This window comes from Rhinopithecus roxellana, chromosome 11 (assembly GCF_007565055.1).
Source record: "Rhinopithecus roxellana isolate Shanxi Qingling chromosome 11, ASM756505v1, whole genome shotgun sequence".
In the NCBI taxonomy this organism is placed as follows: Eukaryota; Metazoa; Chordata; class Mammalia; order Primates; family Cercopithecidae; genus Rhinopithecus; species Rhinopithecus roxellana.
Window position 1 is genome coordinate 78,851,064 of NC_044559.1, and position 23,761 is coordinate 78,874,824.

Genomic DNA, 23,761 nt, shown 5'->3' on the forward strand with positions numbered 1-23,761 from the left:
GAAGGAAAACAAATATAAATGAATAGCATGTCTAACATAGATGTTTGTCAAAAAAATTAAACAAAAACTTTTTATTTGAAATGTAAATCCCAGGCAAGGCAAACAAGGAAAAGTAAATTAGGTGGAGCATGGTGACTCACGTCTGTAATCCCAGCACTTTGGGAGGCCGAGGCAGGTGGATCACCTGAGGTCAGGAGTTCAAGACCAGCCTGGGCAACATGGTGAAATCCCATCTCTGCTAAGGATGCAAAAATTAGTCGAGTGTGGTCGTGGGTGCCTGTAATCCCAGCTACTTGGGAGGCTGAGGCAGGAGAATCTCTTGAATCCAGGAGGCAGAGGTTGCAGTGAGCCGAAATCGCACCAGTGCACTTCAGCCTGGCAAAAAAGCGAGACTCTGACTCAAAAAAAAAAAAAAAGAAATAAATAAAAAAGGGAAAGGAAATTAATAAAAGGAGTTTTTTGTTTCTTCTTTAGTTTTTTAAAAATGAATTTTCTTCTTTAGGAACTAAATGCCCATCATCTCTAATCATCCTTCAAGTTTAACTTATTTGAAATTTGACATTGATTAGGCCAAGTTTATCATTTAATAGCTAAATCAATTAAATTATAGGAAAGGTTTTCTTGTTTGGTGGAGGATCTCTGAAATAAAGTTGTAATCAAGTGGTTGATAAACTTTTTAAATTTTTTTATTTTACTTTAAGTTCTGGGATACATGTGCAGCATTGCGCATATTTGTTATATAGGTATACATGTGCCATGGTGGTTTGCTGCATCTATGAACTTGTCATCTAGGTTTTAAGCCCCACATGCATTAGGTATTTGTCCAATGCTCTCCCTCCCCTTGCCCTCCAATGCCTCGACAGGCCCTGGTTGTGTGATGCTCCCCTCCCTGTGTCCATGTGTTCTCATTGTTCAAATTCCACTTATGAGTGAGAACATGTGGTGTTTGGTTTTCTGTTCCTGTGTTAGTTTGATGAGGATGATGGTTTCCAGCTTCATCCATGTCCCTGCAAAGGACATGAACTCATTATTTTTTATGGCTGCATAGTATTCCGTAGTGTGTATGTCCCACAGTTTCTTTATCCAGTCTATCATTGATGGGCATTTGGGTTGGTTCCAGGTCTTTGCTACTGTAAATAGTGCTGCAATAACTATACATGTGCATGTATCTTTATAGTAAAATGGTTTATAATCCTTTGGATATATACCCAGTAATAGGATTGCTAGATCAAATAGAATTTCTGGTTCTAGATCATTGAGGCATCAACACACTGTCTTCCAAAATGGTTGAAATAATTTACACTCCCACCAACAGTGTAAAAGTGTTCCTATTTCTTCACATTCTCACCAGCATCTCTTGATTCCTGACTTATTAATGATCACCATTCTAATTGGCATGAGATGGTATCTCATTGTGGTTTTGATTTGCATTCTCTAATGATCAGTGATGATGAACTGTTTTTCATATGTTTGTTGGCTGCTTAAATCTCTTCTTTTGAGAAGTGTCTGCTCACCCACTTTTTGATGAACTTGTTTGTAGGAGATCAGTCAGAGTGGTGGGAGAAAGTATAGGGAAAGGAACAGCTCTTCTGAAAGGTGAAAAGGATCTGCATAGCTAGCTTTAGGTGAGAATAGATGAAGGCAGCTGTTCTCTGACCCTGAGCCAGAGGGCAAGAATATGCACAAGGGAGGGAAGGGGAAGTCATCATGAACAGGCTTGTTTACTTATATTGACCAGGAGCTGACCTTTGATCATACCTGCTTCATGTTCCCTGAAAGGGGAACAATAAATATTAATTACCTACAGATTATGTGGGCTCCAGGTTTTCAGCATTGTGCCTGCACTGAATAAAAGCATGCAGCTCCAGCTTCTCGAGGCTACACTCTGGCCACTTAAGCCAGACAGTCCCCTAGCTGCTCTTACACTGCATATCTGTATATGAGTACTCATTTCATCCATTGGCCAGGGTCTGCAGGACAGACTCAGTAGTTTGTTGTTGTTGTTGTTGTTGTTGTTGTTGTTTTGTAAATTTCTTTAAGTTCCTTGTGAATTCTGGATATGAGACCTTAGTCAGATGGAATTGAACTCAACTCTGCACCAAGCAGATCTAATAGACATCTACAGAACTCTCCACCCCAAATCAACAGAATATACATTCTTCTCAGCACCACATTACACTTATTCCAAAATTGACCACATAGTTGGAAGTAAAGCACTCCTCAGCAAATGACAAAGAACAGAAATTCTAACGGACTGTCTCTCAGACCACAGTGCAATCAAACTAGAACTCAGGATTAAGAAACTCACTCAAAACTGCTCAACTACATGAAAACTGAACAACCTGCTCCTGAATGACTACTGCGTACAAAACAAAATAAAGGCAGAAATAAAGATGTTCTTTGAAACCAATGAGAACAAAGACACAACATACCAGAATCTCTGGGACACATTTAAAGCAGTGTGTAGAGGAAAATTTAGAACATTAAATGCATTAAATGCCCACAAGAGAAAGCAGGGAAGATCTAAAATTGACACCCTAACATCACAATTAAAAGAACTAGAGAAGCAACAGCAAACACAATCAAAAGCTAGCAGAAGGCAAGAAATAACTAAGATCAGAGAAGAACTGAAGGAGATAGAAACACAAAAAACCTTTCAAAAAATCACTGAATCCAGGAGCCAGTTTTCTGAAAAGATCAACAAAATTGATAGACTGCTAGGAAGATTAATAAAGAAGAAAAGAGAGAAGAATCAAATAGATGCAATAAAAAATGATAAAGGAGATATCACCACCAATCCCAAAGAAATACAAACTACCATCAGAGAATACAATAAACACCTCTATGCAAAAAAACCTAGAAAATCTGGAAGAAATAGATAAATTCCTGGACACATACACCCTCCCAAGACTAAATCAAGAAGAAGTTGAATCCCTGAATAGACTAATAACAGCTTCTGAAATTGAGGCAATAATTAATAGCATACCAACCAAAAAAAGTCCAGGACCAGATGGATTCACAGCTGAATTCTACCAGAGGTACAAAGGGGAGCTGGAACCATTCCTTCCGAAACTATTCCAATCAATAAAAAGGAAGAATCCTCCCTAACTCATTTTATGAGGCCAATGTCATCCTGTTACCAAAGCCTGGCAGAGACACAACAAAAAAAGAGAATTTTAGACCAATATCCCTGATGAACATCGATGCAAAAATCTTCAAAAAAATAATGACAAACCTAATCCAGCAGCACATCCAAAAGCTTATCCACCACAATCAAGTTGACTTCATCCCTGGGATGCAAGGCTGGTTCAACATATGCAAATCAATAAAGGTAATCCATCATATAAACAGAACCAAAGACAAAAACCACATGATTATCTCAACAGATGCAGAAAAGGCCTTCGACAAAATTCAACAGCGCTTCATGCTAAAAACTCTCAATAAACTAGGTATGGATGGGACATATCTCAAAATAATAAGAACTATTTATGACAAATCCACAGCCAATATCATACTGAATGGGCAAAAACTGGAAGCATTCCGTTTGAAAACTGGCACAAGACAGGGATGCCCTCTCTCATCACTCCTATTCAACATAGTGTTGGAACTTCTGACCAGGGCAATAAGGCAGGAGAAAGAAATAAATGGTATCCAGTTAGAAAAAGAGGAAGTCAAATTGTCCCTGTTTGCAGATGACATGATTGTATATTTAGAAACCCCATCATCTCAGCCCAAAATCTCCTTAAGCTGATAAGAAACTTCAGCAAAGTCTCAGGATACAAAATCAATATGCAAAAATCACAAACATTCCTATACACCAATAATAGACAAACAGAGAGCCAAATCATGAGTGAATTCCCATGTACAATTGCTTCAAAGAAAATAAAATACCTAAGAATCCAACTAACAAGGAATGGGAAGGACCTCTTCAAGGAGAACTGCAAACCACTGCTCAATGAAATAAAAGAGGACACATCAACAGAATATACATTCTTCTCAGCACCACATCGCACTTATTCCAAAATTGACCACATAATTGGAAGTAAAGCACTCCTCAGCAAATGTAAAAGAACAGAAATTATAACAAACTGTCTCTCAGACCACAGTGCAATCAAACTAGAACTCAGGACTAAGAAACTCAATCAAAACCGCTCAACTACATGGAAACTGAACAACCTGCTCCTGAATGACTACTGGGTACATAACGAAATGAAAGCAGAAATAAAGATGTTCTTTGAAACCAGTGAGAACAAAGATACAACATACCAGAATCTCTGGGACACATTTAAAGCAGTGTGTAGAGGGAAATTTATAGCACTAAATGCCCACAAGAGAAAGCAGGAAAGATCTAAAATTGACACTCTAACATCACAATTCAAAGAACTAGAGAGGCAAGAGCAAACACATTCAAAAGCTAGCAGAAGGCAAGAAATAACTAAGATCAGAGCCGAACTGAAGGAGATAGAGACACAAAAAACCCTCCAAAAAATCAATGAATCCAGGAGTTGGTTTTTTGAAAAGATCAACAAAATTGACAGACCGCTAACAAGGCTAATAAAGAAGAAAAGAGAGAGGAATCAAATAGACGCAATAAAAAATGATAAAGGGGATATCACCACTGACCCCACAGAAATACAAACAACCATCAGAGAATACTATAAACGCCTCTACACAAATCAACTAGAAAATCTAGAAGAAATGGATAATTTCCTGGACACTTACACTCTCCCAAGGCTAAACCAGGAAGAAGTTGAATCCCTGAATAGACCAATAGTAGGCTCTGAAATTGAGGCAACAATTAATAGCCTACCCACCAAAAAAAGTCCAGGACCAGATGGATTCACAGCTGAATTCTACCAGAGGTACAAGGAGGAGCTGGTACCATTCCTTCCGAAACTATTCCAATCAATTGAAAAAGAGGGAATCCTCCCTAACTCATTTTATGAGGCCAACATCATCCTGATACCAAAGCCTGGCAGAGACACAACAAAAAAAGAGAATTTTAGACCAATATCCCTGATGAACATCAATGCAAAAATTCTCAATAAAATACTGGCAAATCGGATTCAGCAGCACATCAAAAAGCTTATCCACCATGATCAAGTGGGCTTCATCCCTGGGATGCAAGGCTGGTTCAACATTCGCAAATCAATAAACGTAATCCAGCATATAAACAGAACCAAAGACAAGAACCACATGATTATCTCAATAGATGCAGAAAAGGCTTTTGATAAAATTCAACAGCCCTTCATGCTAAAAACGCTCAATAAATTCGGTATTGATGGAACGTACCTCAAAATAATGAGCTATTCATGACAAACCCACAGCTAATATCATACTGAATGGGCAAAAACTGGAAAAATTCCCTTTGAAAACTGGCACAAGACAGGGATGCCCTCTCTCACCACCCCTATTCAACATAGTGTTGGAAGTTCTAGCTAGGGCAATCAGGCAAGAGAAAGAAATCAAGGGTATCCAGTTAGGAAAAGAAGAAGTCAAATTGTCCCTGTTTGCAGATGACATGATTGTATATTTAGAAAACCCCATTGTCTCAGCCCAAAATCTCCTTAAGCTGATAAGCAACTTCAGCAAAGTCTCAGGATACAAAATTAATGTGCAAAAATCACAAGCATTCTTATACACCAGTAACAGACAAGCAGAGAGCCAAATCAGGAATGAACTTCCATTCACAATTGCTTCAAAGAGAATAAAATACCTAGGAATCCAACTTACAAGGGATGTAAAGGACCTCTTCAAGGAGAACTACAAACCACTGCTCAGTGAAATCAAAGAGGACACAAACAAATGGAAGAACATACCATGCTCATGGATAGGAAGAATCAATATCGTGAAAATGGCCATACTGCCCAAGGTAATTTATAGATTCAATCCCATCCCCATCAAGCTACCAATGAGTTTCTTCACAGAATTGGAAAAAACTGCTTTAAAGTTCATATGGAACCAAAAAAGAGCCTGCATTGCCAAGACAATCCTAAGCCAAAAGAACAAAGCTGGAGGAATCACGCTCCCTGACTTCAAGCTGTACTACAAGGCTGCAGTAACCAAAACAGCATGGTACTGGTACCAAAACAGAGATATAGACCAATGGAACAGAATAGAGCTCTCGGAAATAATACCACACATCTACAACCATCTGATCTTTAACAAACCTGACAAAAACAAGAAATGGGGAAAGAATTCCCTATTTAATAAATGATGCTGGGAAAACTGGCCAGACATATGGCAAAAGCTGAAACTGGATCCCTTCCTTACACCTTATACGAACATTAATTCAAGATGAATTAAAGACTTAAATGTTAGACCTAAAACCTTAAAAACCCTAGAAGAAAACCTAGGCAATACCATTCAGGACATAGGGATGGGCAAGGACTTCATGACTAAAACACCAAAAGCAATGGCAATAAAAGCCAAAATTGACAAATGGGATCTAAGTAAACTAAAAAGCTTCTGCACAGCAAAACAAACTACCATCAGGGTGAACAGGCAACCTACAGAATGGGAGAAAATTTTTGCAATCTACCCATCTGACAAAGGGCTTTTATCCAGAATACACAAAGAACTTAAACAAATTTGCAAGAAAAAATAAAACAACCCCATCAAAAAGTGGGCAAAGGATATGAACAGACACTTCTCAAAAGAAGACATTTATAGACATTTATGCAGCCAACAGACACATTAAAAAAATGCTCACCATCACTGGTCATCAGAGAAATGAAAATCAAAACCACAATGCTACAAATACTACAAAACCAGAAATACCATCTCACATCAGTTAGAATGGCCATCATTTAAAAGTCAGGAAACAACAGGTGATGGAGAGGATGTGGAGAAATAGGAAAGCTTTTACACAGTTGGTGGGACTGTAAACTAGTTCAACCATTGTGGAAGACAGTGTGGCAATTCCTCAAGGATGTAGAACTAGAAATACCATTTGACCCAGCTATCCCATTACTGGATATATACCCAAAGGATTATAAATCATGCTGCTATAAAGAAATATACATACACATGTATATTTATTGTGGCACTATTCACAATAGCAAAGACTTGGAACCAACCCAAATGTCCATCAATGATAGACTGGATTAAGAAAATGTGGCACATATACACCATGGAATACTATGCAGTCATAAAAAAGGATGAGTTCATGTCCTTTGTAAGGACATGGATGAAGCTGGAATCCATCATTCTGAGCAAACTATTGCAAGAACAGAAAACCAAACACTGCATGTTCTCACTCATAGGTGGGAACAGAACGGTCAGAACACTTGGACACACTGTGGGGAACATCACACACCAGGGCCTGTCATTGGATGTGGGGAGAGGGGAGGGATGGCATTATGAGATATACCTAATGTAAATGACAAGTTGATGGGTGCAGCACACCAACATGGCACATGTATACATATGTAACAAACCTGCATATTGTGCACATGTACCATAGAACTTAAAGTATAATTAAAAAAAAAAAAGAAGAAGAAGAAGAAGAAGAAGATGTAAGGAAGGGATCCAGTTTCTGTTTTCTGCATATGGCTAGCCAGTTTTTCCAACACCATTTATTAAATAGGGAATCTTTTCCCCATTGCTTGTTTTTGTCAGGTTTGTTGAAGATCAGATAGTTGTAGATGTGTGACTTTATTTCTGAGGCCTGTGTTCTGTTCCATTGGTCTATATATCTGTTTTGGTATCAGTACCACGCTGTTTTGGTTACTGTACCCTTGTAGTATAGTTTGAAGTCAGGTAGTGTGATGCCTCCAGCTTTGTTCCTTTTGCTTAGGATTGTCTTGGCTTTACAAGCTCTTTTTTGGTTCTGCATGAAATTTAAAGTAGTTTTTTCTAGTTCTGTGAAGAAAGTCAATGGCAGCTTGATGGGAATAGCATTAAATCTGTAAACTACTTTTGGAAGTATGGCCAATTTCACAATATTTATTCTTACTATTCATGAGCATGGAATGTTTTTCCATTTGATTGTATCATCTCTTAATTCCCTGAGCAGTGGTTTGTAGTTCTCCTTGAAGAGGTCTTTCACATCCCTTTTAAGTTGTATTTCAGGGCATTTTATTTTCTTTGTAGCAATTGTGAATGGGAGTTCACTCATGATTTGGCTCTCTACTTATCTATTATTGGTGTATAGGAATGCTTGTGATTTTTGCACATAGAATTTGTTTCCTGAGACGTCGCTAAAGTTGCTTATCAGCTTAAACAGTTTTGGAGCTGAGACAATGGGGTTTTCTAAATATACAATCATGTCATCCGTAAACAGAGACAATTTGACTTCCTCTCATCCTATTTCAATACCGTTTATTTCTTTCTCTTACCTGATTGCCCTGGCCAGAACGTCCAATACTATGTTGAATAGGAGTGGTGAGAGAGGGTATCTTTGTCTTACTCTGGTTTTCAAAGGGAATTCTTCCAGATTTTGCCCATTTGATATGATATTGGCTATGAGTTTGCTATGCATAGCTCTTATTATTTTGAAATATTAAACTTTACATTTAAACAGCTTCCAAATTCACACCCATAGGCCCTAAATAGTGACTTTAATCAAAAGTACTCTGAATGAAGAGCAAGGCATTGAACAGCTGGAAGTCTGTTGAGTGTGTGTATCATTCACAGACAAATCTGATTTTCAGTCTTTCATTTCATATGGAAAACAGAATTTAAAAACAAGGTAATTTGGCATCCAAGCTGATAAACTGATTCATTGTAAAGCTTCATAGGTGAGCAGAGTTGGCAGTGGAAAATAATAATTACCATAAATTTTGAAGCCAAAATTTCATAAATATGGTTGGAAAAAGATAACCAAAACTGAAATGGAGCCAAATTGTACTTAAGGAATACAGATTACAGTTATTACTAATAATTAAAATGTAGGTAAATAAATCATTTTATAAATTGACATTTGTGTATTTCACAGAACTATGCTACAGCATATGTTTACTCAAAACACATAAATCAATAGAGTAACAAGAAGTAACACTATTTTTTAAATAATGCTCTGTTTACAGAGAAATAAAAATTGATGAGAACTGTAATAAGATATGCCTAAGCAACACAAACTGTAGAATGTCATTACTGGCCAGAACGTCAAGCACGGGCCTAAAAGAAACCCCAGACAAGTCAGTGAGGCTGACCATACAAACACAGTCCAATTAAATAAAAGCACATGCCATTTGGTTCATGCTACCTAGGGGTGTGATAGGGTCATTCCCACCATGTCCACTTGCCAAGTATTCTCTGGTGACTTGTTCTGGAATAGGTAATGGGAAAAACACTGCTCTTTAACTCTTTCAAAAAATGAACTCAAAACCTATATTATTCATGATTTCTTATTTGAAAACAAAGAAGCAAAGTTCAGGAGAACATAGGATTAAATGAACCTTTTATACCCACACTGTATGCACAATCATGCCTGTACACACACAGCACAAATATGTGCAAATTCCCTTGGCTCTCAGCCTCAAACCCCCACTTCACATGAGCTAACAACCAGGACTCATAATAAAAGATCTGGCCACCCCTGAAATGTTTCCAAGAATGCCAGTAGAGGGGACAGCAGTCCAGTAAGGTCAGTGATACAGAGTAGGTTCACCCACCCTTGGTTTTTCTCAACTCCTCCACAAGGCAGCGGGCTTCCTCTTGAACACGATCCTCAGTGCTCCTCTTCCCCATCCCAAAATTCCGCAGTGTCATGAGGGAGAAACGCCGGATCTCCTTCCATCTCTTTCCATTGCTGAAAACGATTCCTAACAGGAAGACAAACAGAAACTAGTAGGGAGATCCCAGGCAAGAAAAAGGAAGCTGACAATGGGCAGCCACGTGGATGGGCCAAGCTCTGCATGAAAAGCTCTGCTAGTCTGTTTTCCATCCTCCCCATCCCCATGACCTATGCTGAAATAGGCACATGCACACCTACCAAATCCTCTGTTAGCTCTGTCAGCCAATGGAGAATGTCCTCTTCCAGAAAACTCCTCTCCAAGATCAATCAGGGCTTCCTTCACTGCTTCGTATCCATGCAGCACCACCATGCGTTCCAGGCCAAAATACAGAGTGAACACAGGGCCATAGACTTTTGAGAGCTAGAAAAAGAGATACAGGTAACAGCAAATGAAGTCACTATTTCATCCATTTACTAAGCCTGACTTAGATTCATATTTTCATTGTATTTGTATGCTTTTATTCAGTCATATAGGCTCAAATAGTTCTGAATTATATATATAAACATGATGATGATTATTATACTTGCCACTCAGATGGCCTATGATGTGCAAGGCAATGGTCAGACACTTGCTACACAGATTACAATTAATCCTCACATCAACATATTCAGCAGGTCTATTCGCTCTACTTTAAACAAACAAACTGAGCTAAGACAATGACAAATTCATTTGCAGTGTCCCACAGCTAATATACAGAAGACCCAAATTTGAAACTCCACTTATTCAAACACTCATGCTTGAGAAATTTATCAGCAGCACTCTCGTGTCTACCTTAACACAAATATGCAGCTTCAATAACTAATAATTTCCTGGTCTAATAGCCTTTTATGATTAGCATGCATCATAGCATTTACAGTAAAATCACCTCCATATGGACTCCACCTAGGACTCCCAAAAGCCCACGTAGAGGTCCCCATTGCTGGATCAATAGTCCCCACAGCAGTACTCCTAAAATTATGTGGCTATGGGATTATACGAATCACCTTAATCCTTAACCCCCTAACAGAGTTTATAGCTTATTCCTCCTTCATACTACCCCTATGAGGAATAATCATAACAAGCTCCATTTGTCTGTGCCACACTGATCTAAAATCACTCATTACTTACTCTTCCATAAGCCACATGGCCCTTATTATCATGGCTATTCTCATTCAAACCACCTGAAGTTTTACAGGCACAACTGCCCTAATAATTGCCCAAGGACTAACCTCATCTGTACTATTCTGCCTTGCAAACTCAAACTACAAACAAGTACACAGCCAAACCATACTAATAACATGGGGCCTTCAAACACTTCTCCCCCTGAGAGCCACATGATGACTCCTAACTAGCCTTGCCAACCTTGCCCTGCCCCCTACCATCACTCTAGTAGTAGTCTTCATAACTATACCTAATTCTCTTGGTCTAATCATACCAGCATGCTTACAAGGCTTACTATACTATACTAATCGCAGCCCTTTACTTTCTGTATGTGTTAATTATTACACAATGAGGGGTATTCACATATCATATTAACACTGTTAAACCATCTTTCACTGGAGAAGAAAACCCTAATACTTATACATCTTCTACCCCTCTTCCTACTATTACTAAACCCTAAGGTCATGTTGGGGTTTATATATTGTAGCTATAGTTTAATTAAAACATTAATTTGTGGATCCAATAATGGAAATCTATAACTTCCCATCTACTACTTATCTGCTTTTGCTGGTCCTGAACCCACAGCTATTTCCTTTACAACAGTCATAAATTATTTCTTCAGAAAAGTTCAATTTTCACAGCTATTCTGAATAAAACACATGGCTAATATAGTAGAGGACCTACATAATAAAACCTCTAATAACAAACACGTCCCTTACCATTTACCTTCAGCCAAAAATTATAGCAAATGACTATGAAATAAAGAAGGAACACAACACTTCAAACTATTGACACTTTGTTATTTTGAATCTAACATGCAAAGACCTAAATCTTTCTCTACTCACAAAATACATGATTGCATTCCAGTATTTCTGACCCTGACAGACTCAGTTGCACTGAGGTTTCACCTCTGCAGTGATGGAGAAAAGACAACAAAAGCCTTTCCAAGTATTTTACTTTACAATGATCTCTTGTAACAATGTACCTCTAGGGATATATTTTATTCAAAAACTACAGGTGAATTTACTTACCTTTTGCAAGCCACTGAAGGACCATACTTACATTGGTTAAGGATTTGCTGACGTCCTTAATATTTATCTGTAAGATATTTCCAATCACTGGGAGAGGAGTGGGGCCAGGAGGGAGTTTTCCTCTCCCAGATCTCTGTCTCCAGAGTGAAAGGAGAAGCAAACAGGAGAGACAGAGCACAAGGACCACAAGAGAATCCATTGAAGCCTTCTCTTCTTGTTAAGACAACCGTGACCTTGTGCTCCAAGCCTTTTATAACACTCCATGCTAATTAAGTGTGTGCCTTTTTGACATATAAAGTTACTAATCACCTAGGTCCACTATATGCTCCTTCTGAAAGGACTTTGACCCCCTCATAAAGATAAAAGTAAAATGTCCTTTGGTCTTGTTCTCCTTCATTCCAGTGCCCACTTTGGAGCGTAGGTATTGGTAATTAAAAAAAAAAAAAAAAAAAGGTTAACCCAAGTGGTTCCAACGCACCATCATAATTGAGAGCACTGAAGTAAATAATCTGATGGAAAAACAATTACTCAAAATTCTGAATTCTTAGATTAATAACCAGTTGGGAATTTATGATTTTGAGGAAAATTGATGTAGTCTATGCCTTGTATATTTTGAAAGGATGTCAATGCTATATCAAAGATTAGGAGACTTTGTCTTTTATAATGAAATCGTCTATTTAATATAGCCTACTAAAAATACAGCAGCCTAAACATGAAATAGCTAACATAACTCATATATCTTAAATAACCAAACATATATCAAGCAAATTAGCTTAGCAGATATAAACACCCTTACCATTAAACCCCCTGAAAAAACACATGAAGGTAGGAATTGTTATTTTTTATTTTTCAAATGGGAAAAGGGAGACCCTGGGAGAACAGGACACCTGTTGGTGCCACACAGCTCATAGCTGGCAGAACTGGGATTTGAGCTGAGGTCTTCTGATGCCCATCATGGTGCATTATCTCTTACATCTAGAGATGCCTTCAGAACAGAAGACCCAAATTCAAAAAAAAAAAAAAAATTGTTTGCTAAAACTATGTTTTAGCGAAACAAAACAAACTTCCAAACATTAGTCATTCTGAATATATACCCCATTGATTCTGTTCATAAAACAGGATTCACATTAAATAGAACCCCTTATTTATCTAAGCAAAACAGCCCCAGGGATGCTCATGAGAAAAAATAAGAGTTCTCTCTTCTCCATCACTGTGGAGGTGAAACACTCAGTGTAACTGAGAGAACCACTGATCTCAGAGAATTTGATGCTAAGGACTTGAGAAACTAAGGCTTCTTGACCTCCCAGTCACTTCCAGACACGGCTGCTTTCTATTGTTTTTGGTCTCTCATTTTCAAAAATAATGTAGTAAAGCAAAGCAAGCAAAGGAAATTATGGACAGAACAACAGCTGTGAATCTAATAGAGGGTGGGAGGTAGGGAAATCACTAAATGGACTCATAGCACAAAACCACCTCGATGTATAGACCTTAATGGGAACTGACATTTTGAGTTGAGGGCCTAAATACAACTAGACAGATACACTTTACTAGATCACTAATGACAATACTTATGCAAAGCCATTTTCTTTAAAGATATCATCATATTTGTTCTAAATTCCCCATTGAGGTTATTTCCAGTTGTCTTATTAAGAAAAATTAAGTTATGTTAAGACACAATTGTGCAATGTTTTACTGGTCATTTTTAACAGGGATTCTAAAATTTACAGAGAATTCTCACACCTCATGTCCCTTGGGAATCTCTCAATTGCCTTTGCTTACAATAAAATTGACCCATTTCAGGAATGAGGAGGCTGAGCCTTGAAGATTCAGTATTGTACCCAAGAACATGGTGTCTGCTGCTGCTAGAGATGAGACTAGAACCCATAAGCCCTGCATCTTGAAGTTTTCATTTCAAGCAAAACATTCAGTTCAACTGAGTTCACAGATATTTACTGATTGTGTACTAAGGTTCAGTATTTTGTGATTCAGTCTAGTAAATGATTTTCAAAATAAACATTAATTTCATTAATAATTACAGCCCAAATTGACTAGATTGGGGGTCAGAAGAGTTTGGTTTTATAACCTTTAGTACTTGGGTAAGTCAAAGACCTTGGAGAACCCTTTATATAGATTAAAGAAAAGCAAAAACTTGGTCCCTGACTCATGTAACTCTGAACTCTAACAGAAATATGCTACCTTATTTTGGGTAAAATAAGCTTAGTTGCTCTCTTTAGAATAATCATTTCATTCCTTGACAGCTAGGTGTCTCAGCTCTGCTCCTACTCTCTTCTGTTGAGCTGAGGCTTCTCCTTAGACCTTTCAGTGTATAGAATGAAAGAATTATAGATAATTTGAAGACATAAGGATCTGAGATCAACTATTCTAAACAGGATTTGCTTTGTTTTTTTAGAAACGAGCAATTGTTGACTCAGTGAGACAGTATCACAATGCCTCCGTATAAGAATTAGAATCCCAGTTTTTCAATTCCCAGTTCAGTGACATGTCGTATCCCATCTCATAGAATTCACATTTCAGTCCAAATGATCAATGGAGTATCAACATTAAGCCCTCCACAGTCACTGATTAATACAAACCTCAGCTTGACTAGAATGGTGGGTTAGAGTAGGCTTTAGAAAAATGTATTTCTTAACAGCAGTTTGGGGTTTCCAGCAACACTAAGTGGAAAGTATATAATTACCACATGCCTCTTTCCCTGCACCCATACACAGCCTCTCTCACAATTAAGAACTCTCATAGGTTATAATCAATGAACCAACATTGACACATCATCATCATCCAAAGCTCATAGGTTATGTGGGGTTCATTCTTTGTGTTGTACATTCTATGGCATTTGACTAATGCATAATGACATGTATCCACCATTGTAGTATCATATAAAACAGCTTTACTGACCTTAAAACCCTCTGTGCTCTACCTGTTCACCCTCTCTTCCTTGTGAGCCCTAGCAACAAATAATCTTTGCAGTGTCAGCATAGTTTTGCCTTTTCCAGAATGTCATGTGTTTGGAATCATACAGTATGTAGCCTTTTAAGATTTAACTTACTAATATATATAAAGTTTCTCCACATCTTTTCAAGTCTTGATAGTTCATTTCTTTTTAACACTAAATAACATTCATTGTATAGGTTTACCACGTTGTTTATTCATTTATCTATTGAAGAACATCTTGGCGATTTCTAATTTTTGACAATGATGAATAAAACTGCTATAAATATCCATGTGCAGATTTTTGTGTGGAAATATATTTTCAATTCATTTGGCAAATGCCAAGGAGCACAACTACTAGATAACATAGTAAACATATTTTAGTTTTATTAGACACTGCCCAACTGTCCCCTGAAGTGTCTGTACCATTTTGCATTTCCACCAGCAATGACTAATAGTTCTCATTGCTGCACATCCTTGTCAGCATTTGGTTCTTTCAGTGTTTTGAATTTTAGCCATTGTATAAGTGTGTAATAATATCTCATTGGGGTTTTAGTTTGCAGGTCCCTAATGACATTTAATGATGAGAACTTTTCATATCTTTATTTGCCACCTGTATGTCTTCTTGGGTGAGGTATCTGTTCAGATCAGTTGCCCATTTTTTTAAACAAGGTGTCTGATTTCTAATCATTGAGTTTTAAAAAATTTTAGATAGCTGTCATTATCAGATATATCTTTTGAAAATATTTGTTCCAATCTGTGTCTTGTCATCTCATCCCCTTGATAAGTGTCTTTTGTGGAGTAGAAATTTTAAATTTTAATAAAGGTCAGCTTAGTTATTCTTTATTTCATGGATTGTACCTTCATTGTAGTATTTTAAAAACTATTGTCAGATCAAGGTCATCTTTATTTTCTCCTACCTTATGTTATCAGAGTTTCATAGTTTTGCATTTTATATTTAGAAGTTAACTTTCATTAAAGATGTAAGGTTTATTTCCAAATTCATTTTTCTGTATGTGACTCTCCAGTTACTCCATTAGTCTTTGTGGAAAAGACTGTTTTTTCCCATTGAATTGCCTTTGCTTTTTTTTTCAAAGATCACTTGACTGTATTTCTGATTATCTATTTCAGGCTCTTTACTCATTTGCATTAATCTATTTGACTATTTTTTCACCAATGGCACACTCTATTCATTACTGTCGCTTCAAAATAAGTCTTGAATTTGAATTGGGTAAGGTTAATCATTTGACTTTGTTCTCCTTACCATTGGCTGTTCTGGGTTTTTTGGCCTCTCCATATAAACTTTACAATCAGACTGTTGATATCTAAAGATAAAAAATAATAAAAATAGAGGTCCCTCAATTCCACAATGGCTAAATAGGAGCAGGGTGATCGATGCAGAACATGGGTGATTTCTGTGTTTCCAACTGAGGTACTTGGTTCATCTAATTGGGACTGGTTGGACAGTGGGTGCAGCCCATGTAAGGCAAGCCAAAACAGGGCAGGGCATCACCTCACCTAGGAAGAACAAGGGGTTGGAGGATTTCCCTTTTCTAGCCAAGGGAAGCCATGAGAGACTGTACCCAGAAAATTGGGGAAATACTGCCCAAATACTGCACTTCTCCAATGGTCTTAGCAAACGGCACATCAGGAGATTATATCCTGTGCCTCGTTAAGCAGGTCCCACACCCATGGAGCCTTGCTCACTGCTAGCACAGCAGTCCAAGATCAAACTGCAAGGTGGAAGCCTGGCTGGGGGAAGGGCATCCCCCATTGCTGAGGCTTGAGTAAGTAAACAAAGCATCCAGGAAGCTCGAACTGGGTGGAACCCACCACTGCTCAACGAGGCCTGCCTGCCTTTGTAGACTCCACCTTTGGGGGCAGGGCAATGCTAAACAAATGGCAGCAGAATCTTCTACAGACTTAAATGTCCCTGTCTGACAGTTTGAAGACAGCAGTGATTTTCTCAGCACAGTGTTTGAGCTCTGAAAACAGACAGATTGCTTCCTCAAGTGGGTCCCTGAATCTAATGTAGCCTAACTGGGAGACACCTCCCAGTAGGGGCCAATTGACACCTCATACAGCCAGGTGCCCCTCTGAGACGAAGCTTCTAGAGGAAGGATCAGGCAGCAATATTTGCTGTTCGGCAGCAATATTTGCTGTTCTACAAAATTTGCTGTTCTGCAGCCTCCACTGGTGATAACCAGGCAAACGGGTTCTGGAGTGGACCTCCAGCAAACTCCAACAGACCTGCAGCTGAGGGACCTGACTGTTAGAAGGAAAACTAATAAACAGAAAGAAATAGCATCAATATCTACAAAAAGGACATACACATCAAAACCCCACCTGTAGTTCACCATTGTCAAAGACCAAAGGTAGATAAAACCACAAAGATGGGGAGAAACCAGAGCAGAAAAGTTGAAAATTCTAAAAATCAGACCACCTCTTCTCCAAAGGATCATAGCTCCTCACCAGCAATGGAACAAAGCTGAATGGAGAATGACTTTAATGAGTTGACAGAAGCATGCTTCAGAAGGTCGGTAATGACAAACTTCTTCAAGCTAAAGGATGTTTGAACCCATGGTAAGGAAGCTAAAAACCTTGAAAAAAGAATAGTAAAATGGATAACTAGAATAAACAAAGTTGAGAAGACCTTAAATGACCTGATGGAGCTGAAAACCATGGCACATGAACTACATGATGCATGCACAAGCTTCAGAAGCTGATTCAATCAAGTGGAAGAAAGGGTATTAGTGATTGAAGATCAAATTAATGAAATGAAGCAAGAAGAGAAGATTAGAGAAAAAAGAGTAAAAAGAAATAAACAAAGCCTCCAGGAGATATGGGACTATGTGAAAAGACCAAATCTACCTTTCATTAGTGTACCTGAAAGTGACAGGGAGAAAGGAACCAAACTGGAAAATACTCTTCAGGATATTATCTAGGAGAACTTCCCAACCTAGCAAGGCAGGCCAACATTCAAATTCAGGAAATACAGAGAACACCACAAAAATACTCCTCGAGAAGACCAACCCCAAGACAAATAATTGTCAGATTCACCAAGGTTGAAATGAAGGAAAAAATGTTAAGGGCAGTCAGAGAGAAAGGATGGGTTACACACAAAGCAAAGCCCATCAGACTAACAGCAGATCTCTCGGCAGAAACTCCACAAGCCAGAAGAGAGTGGGGGCCAATATTCAACATTCTTAAAGGAAAGAATTTTCAACCCAGAATTTCATATCCAGCCAAAATAAGCTTCATAAGGGAAGGAGAAATAAAATCCTTTACAGACAAGCAAATGTTGAGAGATTTTCTCACCACTAGGCCTGCCTTACAAGAGATCCTGAAGAAAGCACTAAACATGGAAAGGAACAACTGGTACCAGCCACTGCAAAAGCATGCCAAATTGTAAAGACCATCAATGGGAGGAAGAAACTGCATCAACTAACGGGCAAAATAACCAGCTAACATCGTAATGGCAGGATCAAATTCACACATAACAATATTAACCTTAAATGTAAATAGGCTAAATCCTCCAATTAAAAGACACAGACTGGCACTTTGGATAAAGAGTCAAGACCCATCAGTGTGCTGTATTCAGGAGCCTCATCTCACATGAAAAGACACACATAGGCTCAAAATAAAGGGATGGAGGAAGATCTACAAAGTAAATGGAAAGCAAAAAAAAGCAGAGGTTGCAATCCTAGTCTTGGATAAAACAGACTTTAAACCAACAAAGATTAAAAGAGACAAAAAAGGCCATTACATAATGGTAAAGGGATCAATTCAACAAGAAGAGCTAACTGTCCTAAATATATATGCACCCAATACAGGAGCACCCAGATTCATAAAGCAAGTCCTTAGAGACCTACAAAGAGACTTAGACTCCCACTCAATAATGGGAGATTTTAACACCCCACTGTCAATGTTAGACAGATCAATGAGACAGAAGGTTAACAAAGATATCAGGATTTGAACTCAGCTCTGCACCAAGTGAACCTAATAGTCATCTACAGAACTTTCCACCCCAAATCAACAGAATATACATTCTTCTCAGCACCACATCACACTTATCCCAAAACTGACCACATAGTTGGAAGTAAAGCATTCCTCAGCAAATGTACAAGAACAGAAATTACAACAAACTGTCTCTTAGACCACAGTGCAATCAAACTAGAAGTCAGGATCAAACTTACTCAAAACTGCACAACCACATGGAAACTGCGCAACCTGCTCCTGAATCACTACTGCTTAAATAACAAAATGAAGGCAGAAATAAAGATGTTCTTTGAAACCAATGAGAACAAAAACACAACATAGCAGAATCTCTGAGACACATTTAAAGAAGTATGTGGAGGGAAATTTATAGCACTAAATGTCCACAAGAGAAACCAGGAAAGATCTAAAATCGACACCCTAACATCACAATTAAAAGAACTAGAGAAGCAAGAACAAACACATTCAAAAGCTAGCAGAAGGCAAGAAATAAGTAGGATCAGAACAGAACTGAAAGAGATAGAGACACACACACACACACACACACACACACACACAAAAGAAAAAAAAATCAAAAAATCAATGAATCCAGGAGTTGGTTTTTTGAAAAGATCAACAAAATTGATAGACCACTGGCAAGACTAATAAATAAGAAAAAAGAGAAGAATAAAATAGATGCAATAAAAAATGATAAAGGGGATATCACCACCGATTCCACAGAAATACAAACTACCATCACAGAATACTATAGAGGTACACAGAGGAGCTGGTACCATTCCTTCTGAAACTATTCCAATCAACAGAAAAAGAGAGAATCTTTTTTTTATAGATTTTATAGAGAAGACTTTTCTATAGCATGTGATGCTGTTTGATAACATTTCATCCACAGTAAAACTTCTTCCAAAATTGGAATCAATCCTCTGAAATCCTGCTACTTCTTCCCCAACAAAATTTATATAATATTTTAAATCCTTTCTTTTGTCATATTAACAATGTTCAACACTAGTAGATTCATTGTCAAGGAAACAATGTCATTGCTCATCTGTAAGAAGGAACTTCTCATCCATTACAGTTTGATCATAATATTGCAGCAATTTAGTCACATTTTCAAGCTCCACTTCTAATTCTCTTGCTATTTCCACCACATCTGCATTTACTTTCTTTACTGAAGTCTTGAACCTCCAAGTCATCTATGAGGGTTGGAATCAATTTCTTCTAACTCATGTTAATATTGATAGTTTGAATCCTCCCATGAATTACCAATGTTCTTAACCATTTTGAAAAGGTTTTTAATTTACTTTGCCCTCATTAATCAGAGGAATGACTATCTCTAGCAGGTATCACCTTCTGAACTGTATATATCAAATGATAAGACTTACAATTTGAAATTACTACTTGATTCATGACTGCAAAATAAAAGTTGTGTTGTCAGTAATGAAAAGAACTCTCCTGATACACCTCCATCAGAGCTCATGGGTGCCATGATTAGGTGCATGGTCAAGGAGCAGTAGTATTTTCAAAAGAACTTTTTTCTGAGTGGTAGATCTCAAAAGTGGTCTTAAGATATTCAGCAAATTATCATGCACACTGATGTGCTGTCATCTAGACTTTGCTGCTCTTTTTTCTTGAAAATTTTTGAAGTATTCCCTCAAATGCATTTTCCATGTTGTTTACTTTATCTTCTCTCTCAAGAATGCCAATAATTCATAGGTTTGGTTGCTAGACATGATCACGTATTTCTCAAAGGCTTTCTTCATTTTTAAAAACTATTTTTCTTTATTTCTATCTGACTGGTTTAGTTTAAAAGACTGGTCTTCAGACCCTGAAATTCTTTCTTTGGCTTGGTCTAGTCTATTTATAAATCTTTCCATTGTATTCTGAAATTCTTTAAGCGAATTTTTCAATTCCAGAATTCTGATTGATTTTTTAAAGATGTCTGTCTTTTTCTTCATTTCCCAGATTGCTTTGGTAGTTTTTTGTGTTAATTTTCAATTTTATCTTGAATTTCATTGATCTTCTTTGCAATCTATATTTTGAATCCTTTATATGTCATTTCTGAGTTCCCATTTTGCTTAGAGTTCATTTCTGGGGAGCTAGCATGATCCTTTGGTGGTTTACAATTTTCAGATATTTCATGGTGTCAGAATTCTTATGATGGTTCCTTCTCATTTGGAGAGGCTGCCACTTTTAATTTTTTAAACTATTTTTCTGTGGATAGAATTTTTTCTTTTCTTATTTTTTTCTTTTCCTTTATCCTTCTCTCCCTTCCTATGGGGTGTGACTGTAGAGTATATTGGGTAAGGTCTTCTGGCTTTTCTTCTACAGCCCTATGCCCTTTGTCAACAGATTTTATATTAAACTGTCTGATTCAACTTACAAGCAAGTAGATGGCACTTACAGGTAAGAACCAGCTGTGTCACAAGCAGATGGGTATGTAGTGGATCTTTGTTTACTGTGAGATGTTCTCTGTTGTTTCAAGTGATAGGCTGGACATTGGAGTACCCAGTTCCCTGAGCTTCCTGTTCTGTGGGGATGCAGAGCCACAGCTGGGCAAAGCTGGCTTGCCCATAAATAACTCAGTGATGAGCATAGGCATGGGGTTTGATGAGTATGGCTGACAGGAGCTCCTGATAAGATTCATTGATGTCTCTGTAAAGGGTGAGTGGGCTGCACCAGCTCCATGTCCTAGATAGGAAGAAACGTAATGTTTCCCTCTCACACACATACAAAAATATTGAAATAATATCAAGCATCTTCTCTGACTACAATGGAATAAAACTAGAAATCGGCCAGGTGCAGTGTCTCATGCCTGTAACCCCAACACTTTGCGAGGCCGAGGTGAGCAGATCAATTGAGGTCGGCAGTTTGTGTCCAGTCCGACCAACAGGAAGAAACTCAATAGCTCCTAAAAATACAAAAATTAGGCAGGTGTGGTAGTGCATGCCCATAATCCCAGCTACTTGGGAGGCTGAGGCAGGAGAATCACTTGAACTCAGGGGCACAGGTTGTGGTAAGCCGAGATCGTGCCATTGCACTACAGCCTGGGCAACAAGAGCAAAACTCCATCTCAAAAAGAAAAAAACTAAATAAAAAATTAAAAACCTAGAAATTAATAACAAGAAATTTTGGAAACTATACAAATACATGAAAATTAAACAACACACTCCTGAAAGACCAGCAGGTCAATAAAGAATTAAGAAGGAAATTGAAAAAATTTGTGGAAAAAAAATGGAACCATAACATACAAAAACCTATGGAATGCAGCAAAAGGAGTACAAAGAGGGAGTTCACAGCTATAACTGCTTGCATCACAAACAGGAAAAACTGTAGAAAAGAAATCTAATAATGCATCTTAAAAAATAAGTAGGGGGCACGCCCAAGATGGCCGAATAGGAACAGCTCCAGCCTCCAGCTCTCAGCGTGAGTGACACAGAAGACGGGTGATTTCTGCATTTTCAACTGAGGTACCGGGTTCATCTCACTGGGGCATGTCAGACAGTTGGTGCTGGTCCACGGGGACAGCCCGACCAGCGAGATCTGAAGCAGGGTAAGGCACCGCCTCACCTAGGAAGCTCAAGGGGGAAGGGATTCCTTTTCCTAGCCAAAGGAAATTGAGACACACTACAGCTGGAAAATCGGGTAACTCTCACCCTAATACTGCACTTTACCAAGGGTCTTAGCAAAGGGCACACCAGGAGATTATATCCCACACCTGGCCCAGAGGGTCCCACACCCACAGAGCCTCCCTCATGGCTAGCACAGCAGTCTGAGATCTTACTGGAAGGAGGCAGCGAGGTTAGGGGAGGGGCACCTCCCATTGCTGAGGCTTAAGTAGGGGGAAAAAGCTGCCAGGAAGCTCGAACTGGGTGGAACCCACCGCAGCTCAAGGAGGCCTGCCTGTCTCTGTAGACTCTACCTCTGGGGACAGGGCATAGCTAAACAAAAAGCAGCAGAAACCTTGGCAGAGGTAAATGTCCCTGTCTGACAGCTTTGAAGAGACCAGTGGATCTCCCAGCATGGAGGTTCAGATCTGAGAATGGACAGACTGCCTGCTCAAGTGGCTCTGTGACCCCTGAGTAGCCTAACTGGGAGACATCCCTCACTAGGTGCAGACTGATACCTCACACCTCACACCTCACACGGCTGGGTACACCCCTGAGACGAAGCTTCCAGAGCAAGAATCAGACAGCAAAACTCGCTGTTCAGCAATATTCTATCTTCTGAAGCCTCCGCTGCTGATACCCAGGCAAACAGGGTCTGAAGTGGACCTCAAGCAAACTCCAACAGACCTGCAGCTGAGAATCCTGACTGTTAGAAGGAAACCTAACAAACAGAAAAGACACCCACACCAAAACCCCATCAGTACATCACCATCGTCAAAGACCAAAGGCAGATAAAATCACAAAGATGGGGAAAAAGCAGTGCAGAAAAGCTGGAAATTCAAAAAATCAGAGCGCATCTCCCCCTCCAAAGGAATGCAACTTATTGCCAGCAATGGAACAAAGCTGGACGGAGAATGACTTTGATGAGTTGAGAGAAGAAGGCTTCAGTCAATCAAACTTCTCAGAGCTAAAGGAGGAACTATGTACCCAGCAAAAAGAAACTTAAAACCTTGAAAAAAGATTTGACGAATGGCTAATGAGAATAACCAATGTAGAGAAGTCCTTAAAAGAACAGATAGAGATGAAGACCATAACACAAGAACTACGTGACAAATGCACAAGCTTCAGTAACTGACTCGATCAACTGGAAAAAAGAGTATCAGCGATTGAAGATCAAATGAATGAAAAGAAGTGAGAAGAGAAGTATAGAGAAACAAGAGTAAAAAGAAATGAACAAAGCCTCCAAGAAATATGGGACTATGTGAAAAGACCAAATCTATGTCTGATTGGTGTGCCTGAAAGTGAC

General features: G+C 38.5%; 1 protein-coding gene across 2 annotated transcripts in view; it reads right to left on the reverse strand.

Annotated features, from left to right (window-relative positions):
* LOC104666123 (cytochrome P450 2C9) overlaps positions 1-23,761 on the reverse strand; it is an 86,341-nt gene that overhangs the window by 49,407 nt on the left and 13,173 nt on the right. The window contains exons 1-3 of one of the 2 annotated variants that reach the window (XM_030940962.1): positions 11,943-12,135; positions 9,938-10,100; positions 9,618-9,767 (exon numbers count right to left, since the gene is read on the reverse strand). In XM_030940962.1, coding sequence (XP_030796822.1) covers positions 9,618-9,767; positions 9,938-10,100; positions 11,943-12,110 — 481 coding nt within the window. In that variant the 5' untranslated portion in view covers positions 12,111-12,135. Of the gene's footprint in view, positions 1-9,617; positions 9,768-9,937; positions 10,101-11,942; positions 12,136-23,761 lie in introns of those variants that run through there. The other variant, XM_030940963.1, reaches the window with a different exon arrangement.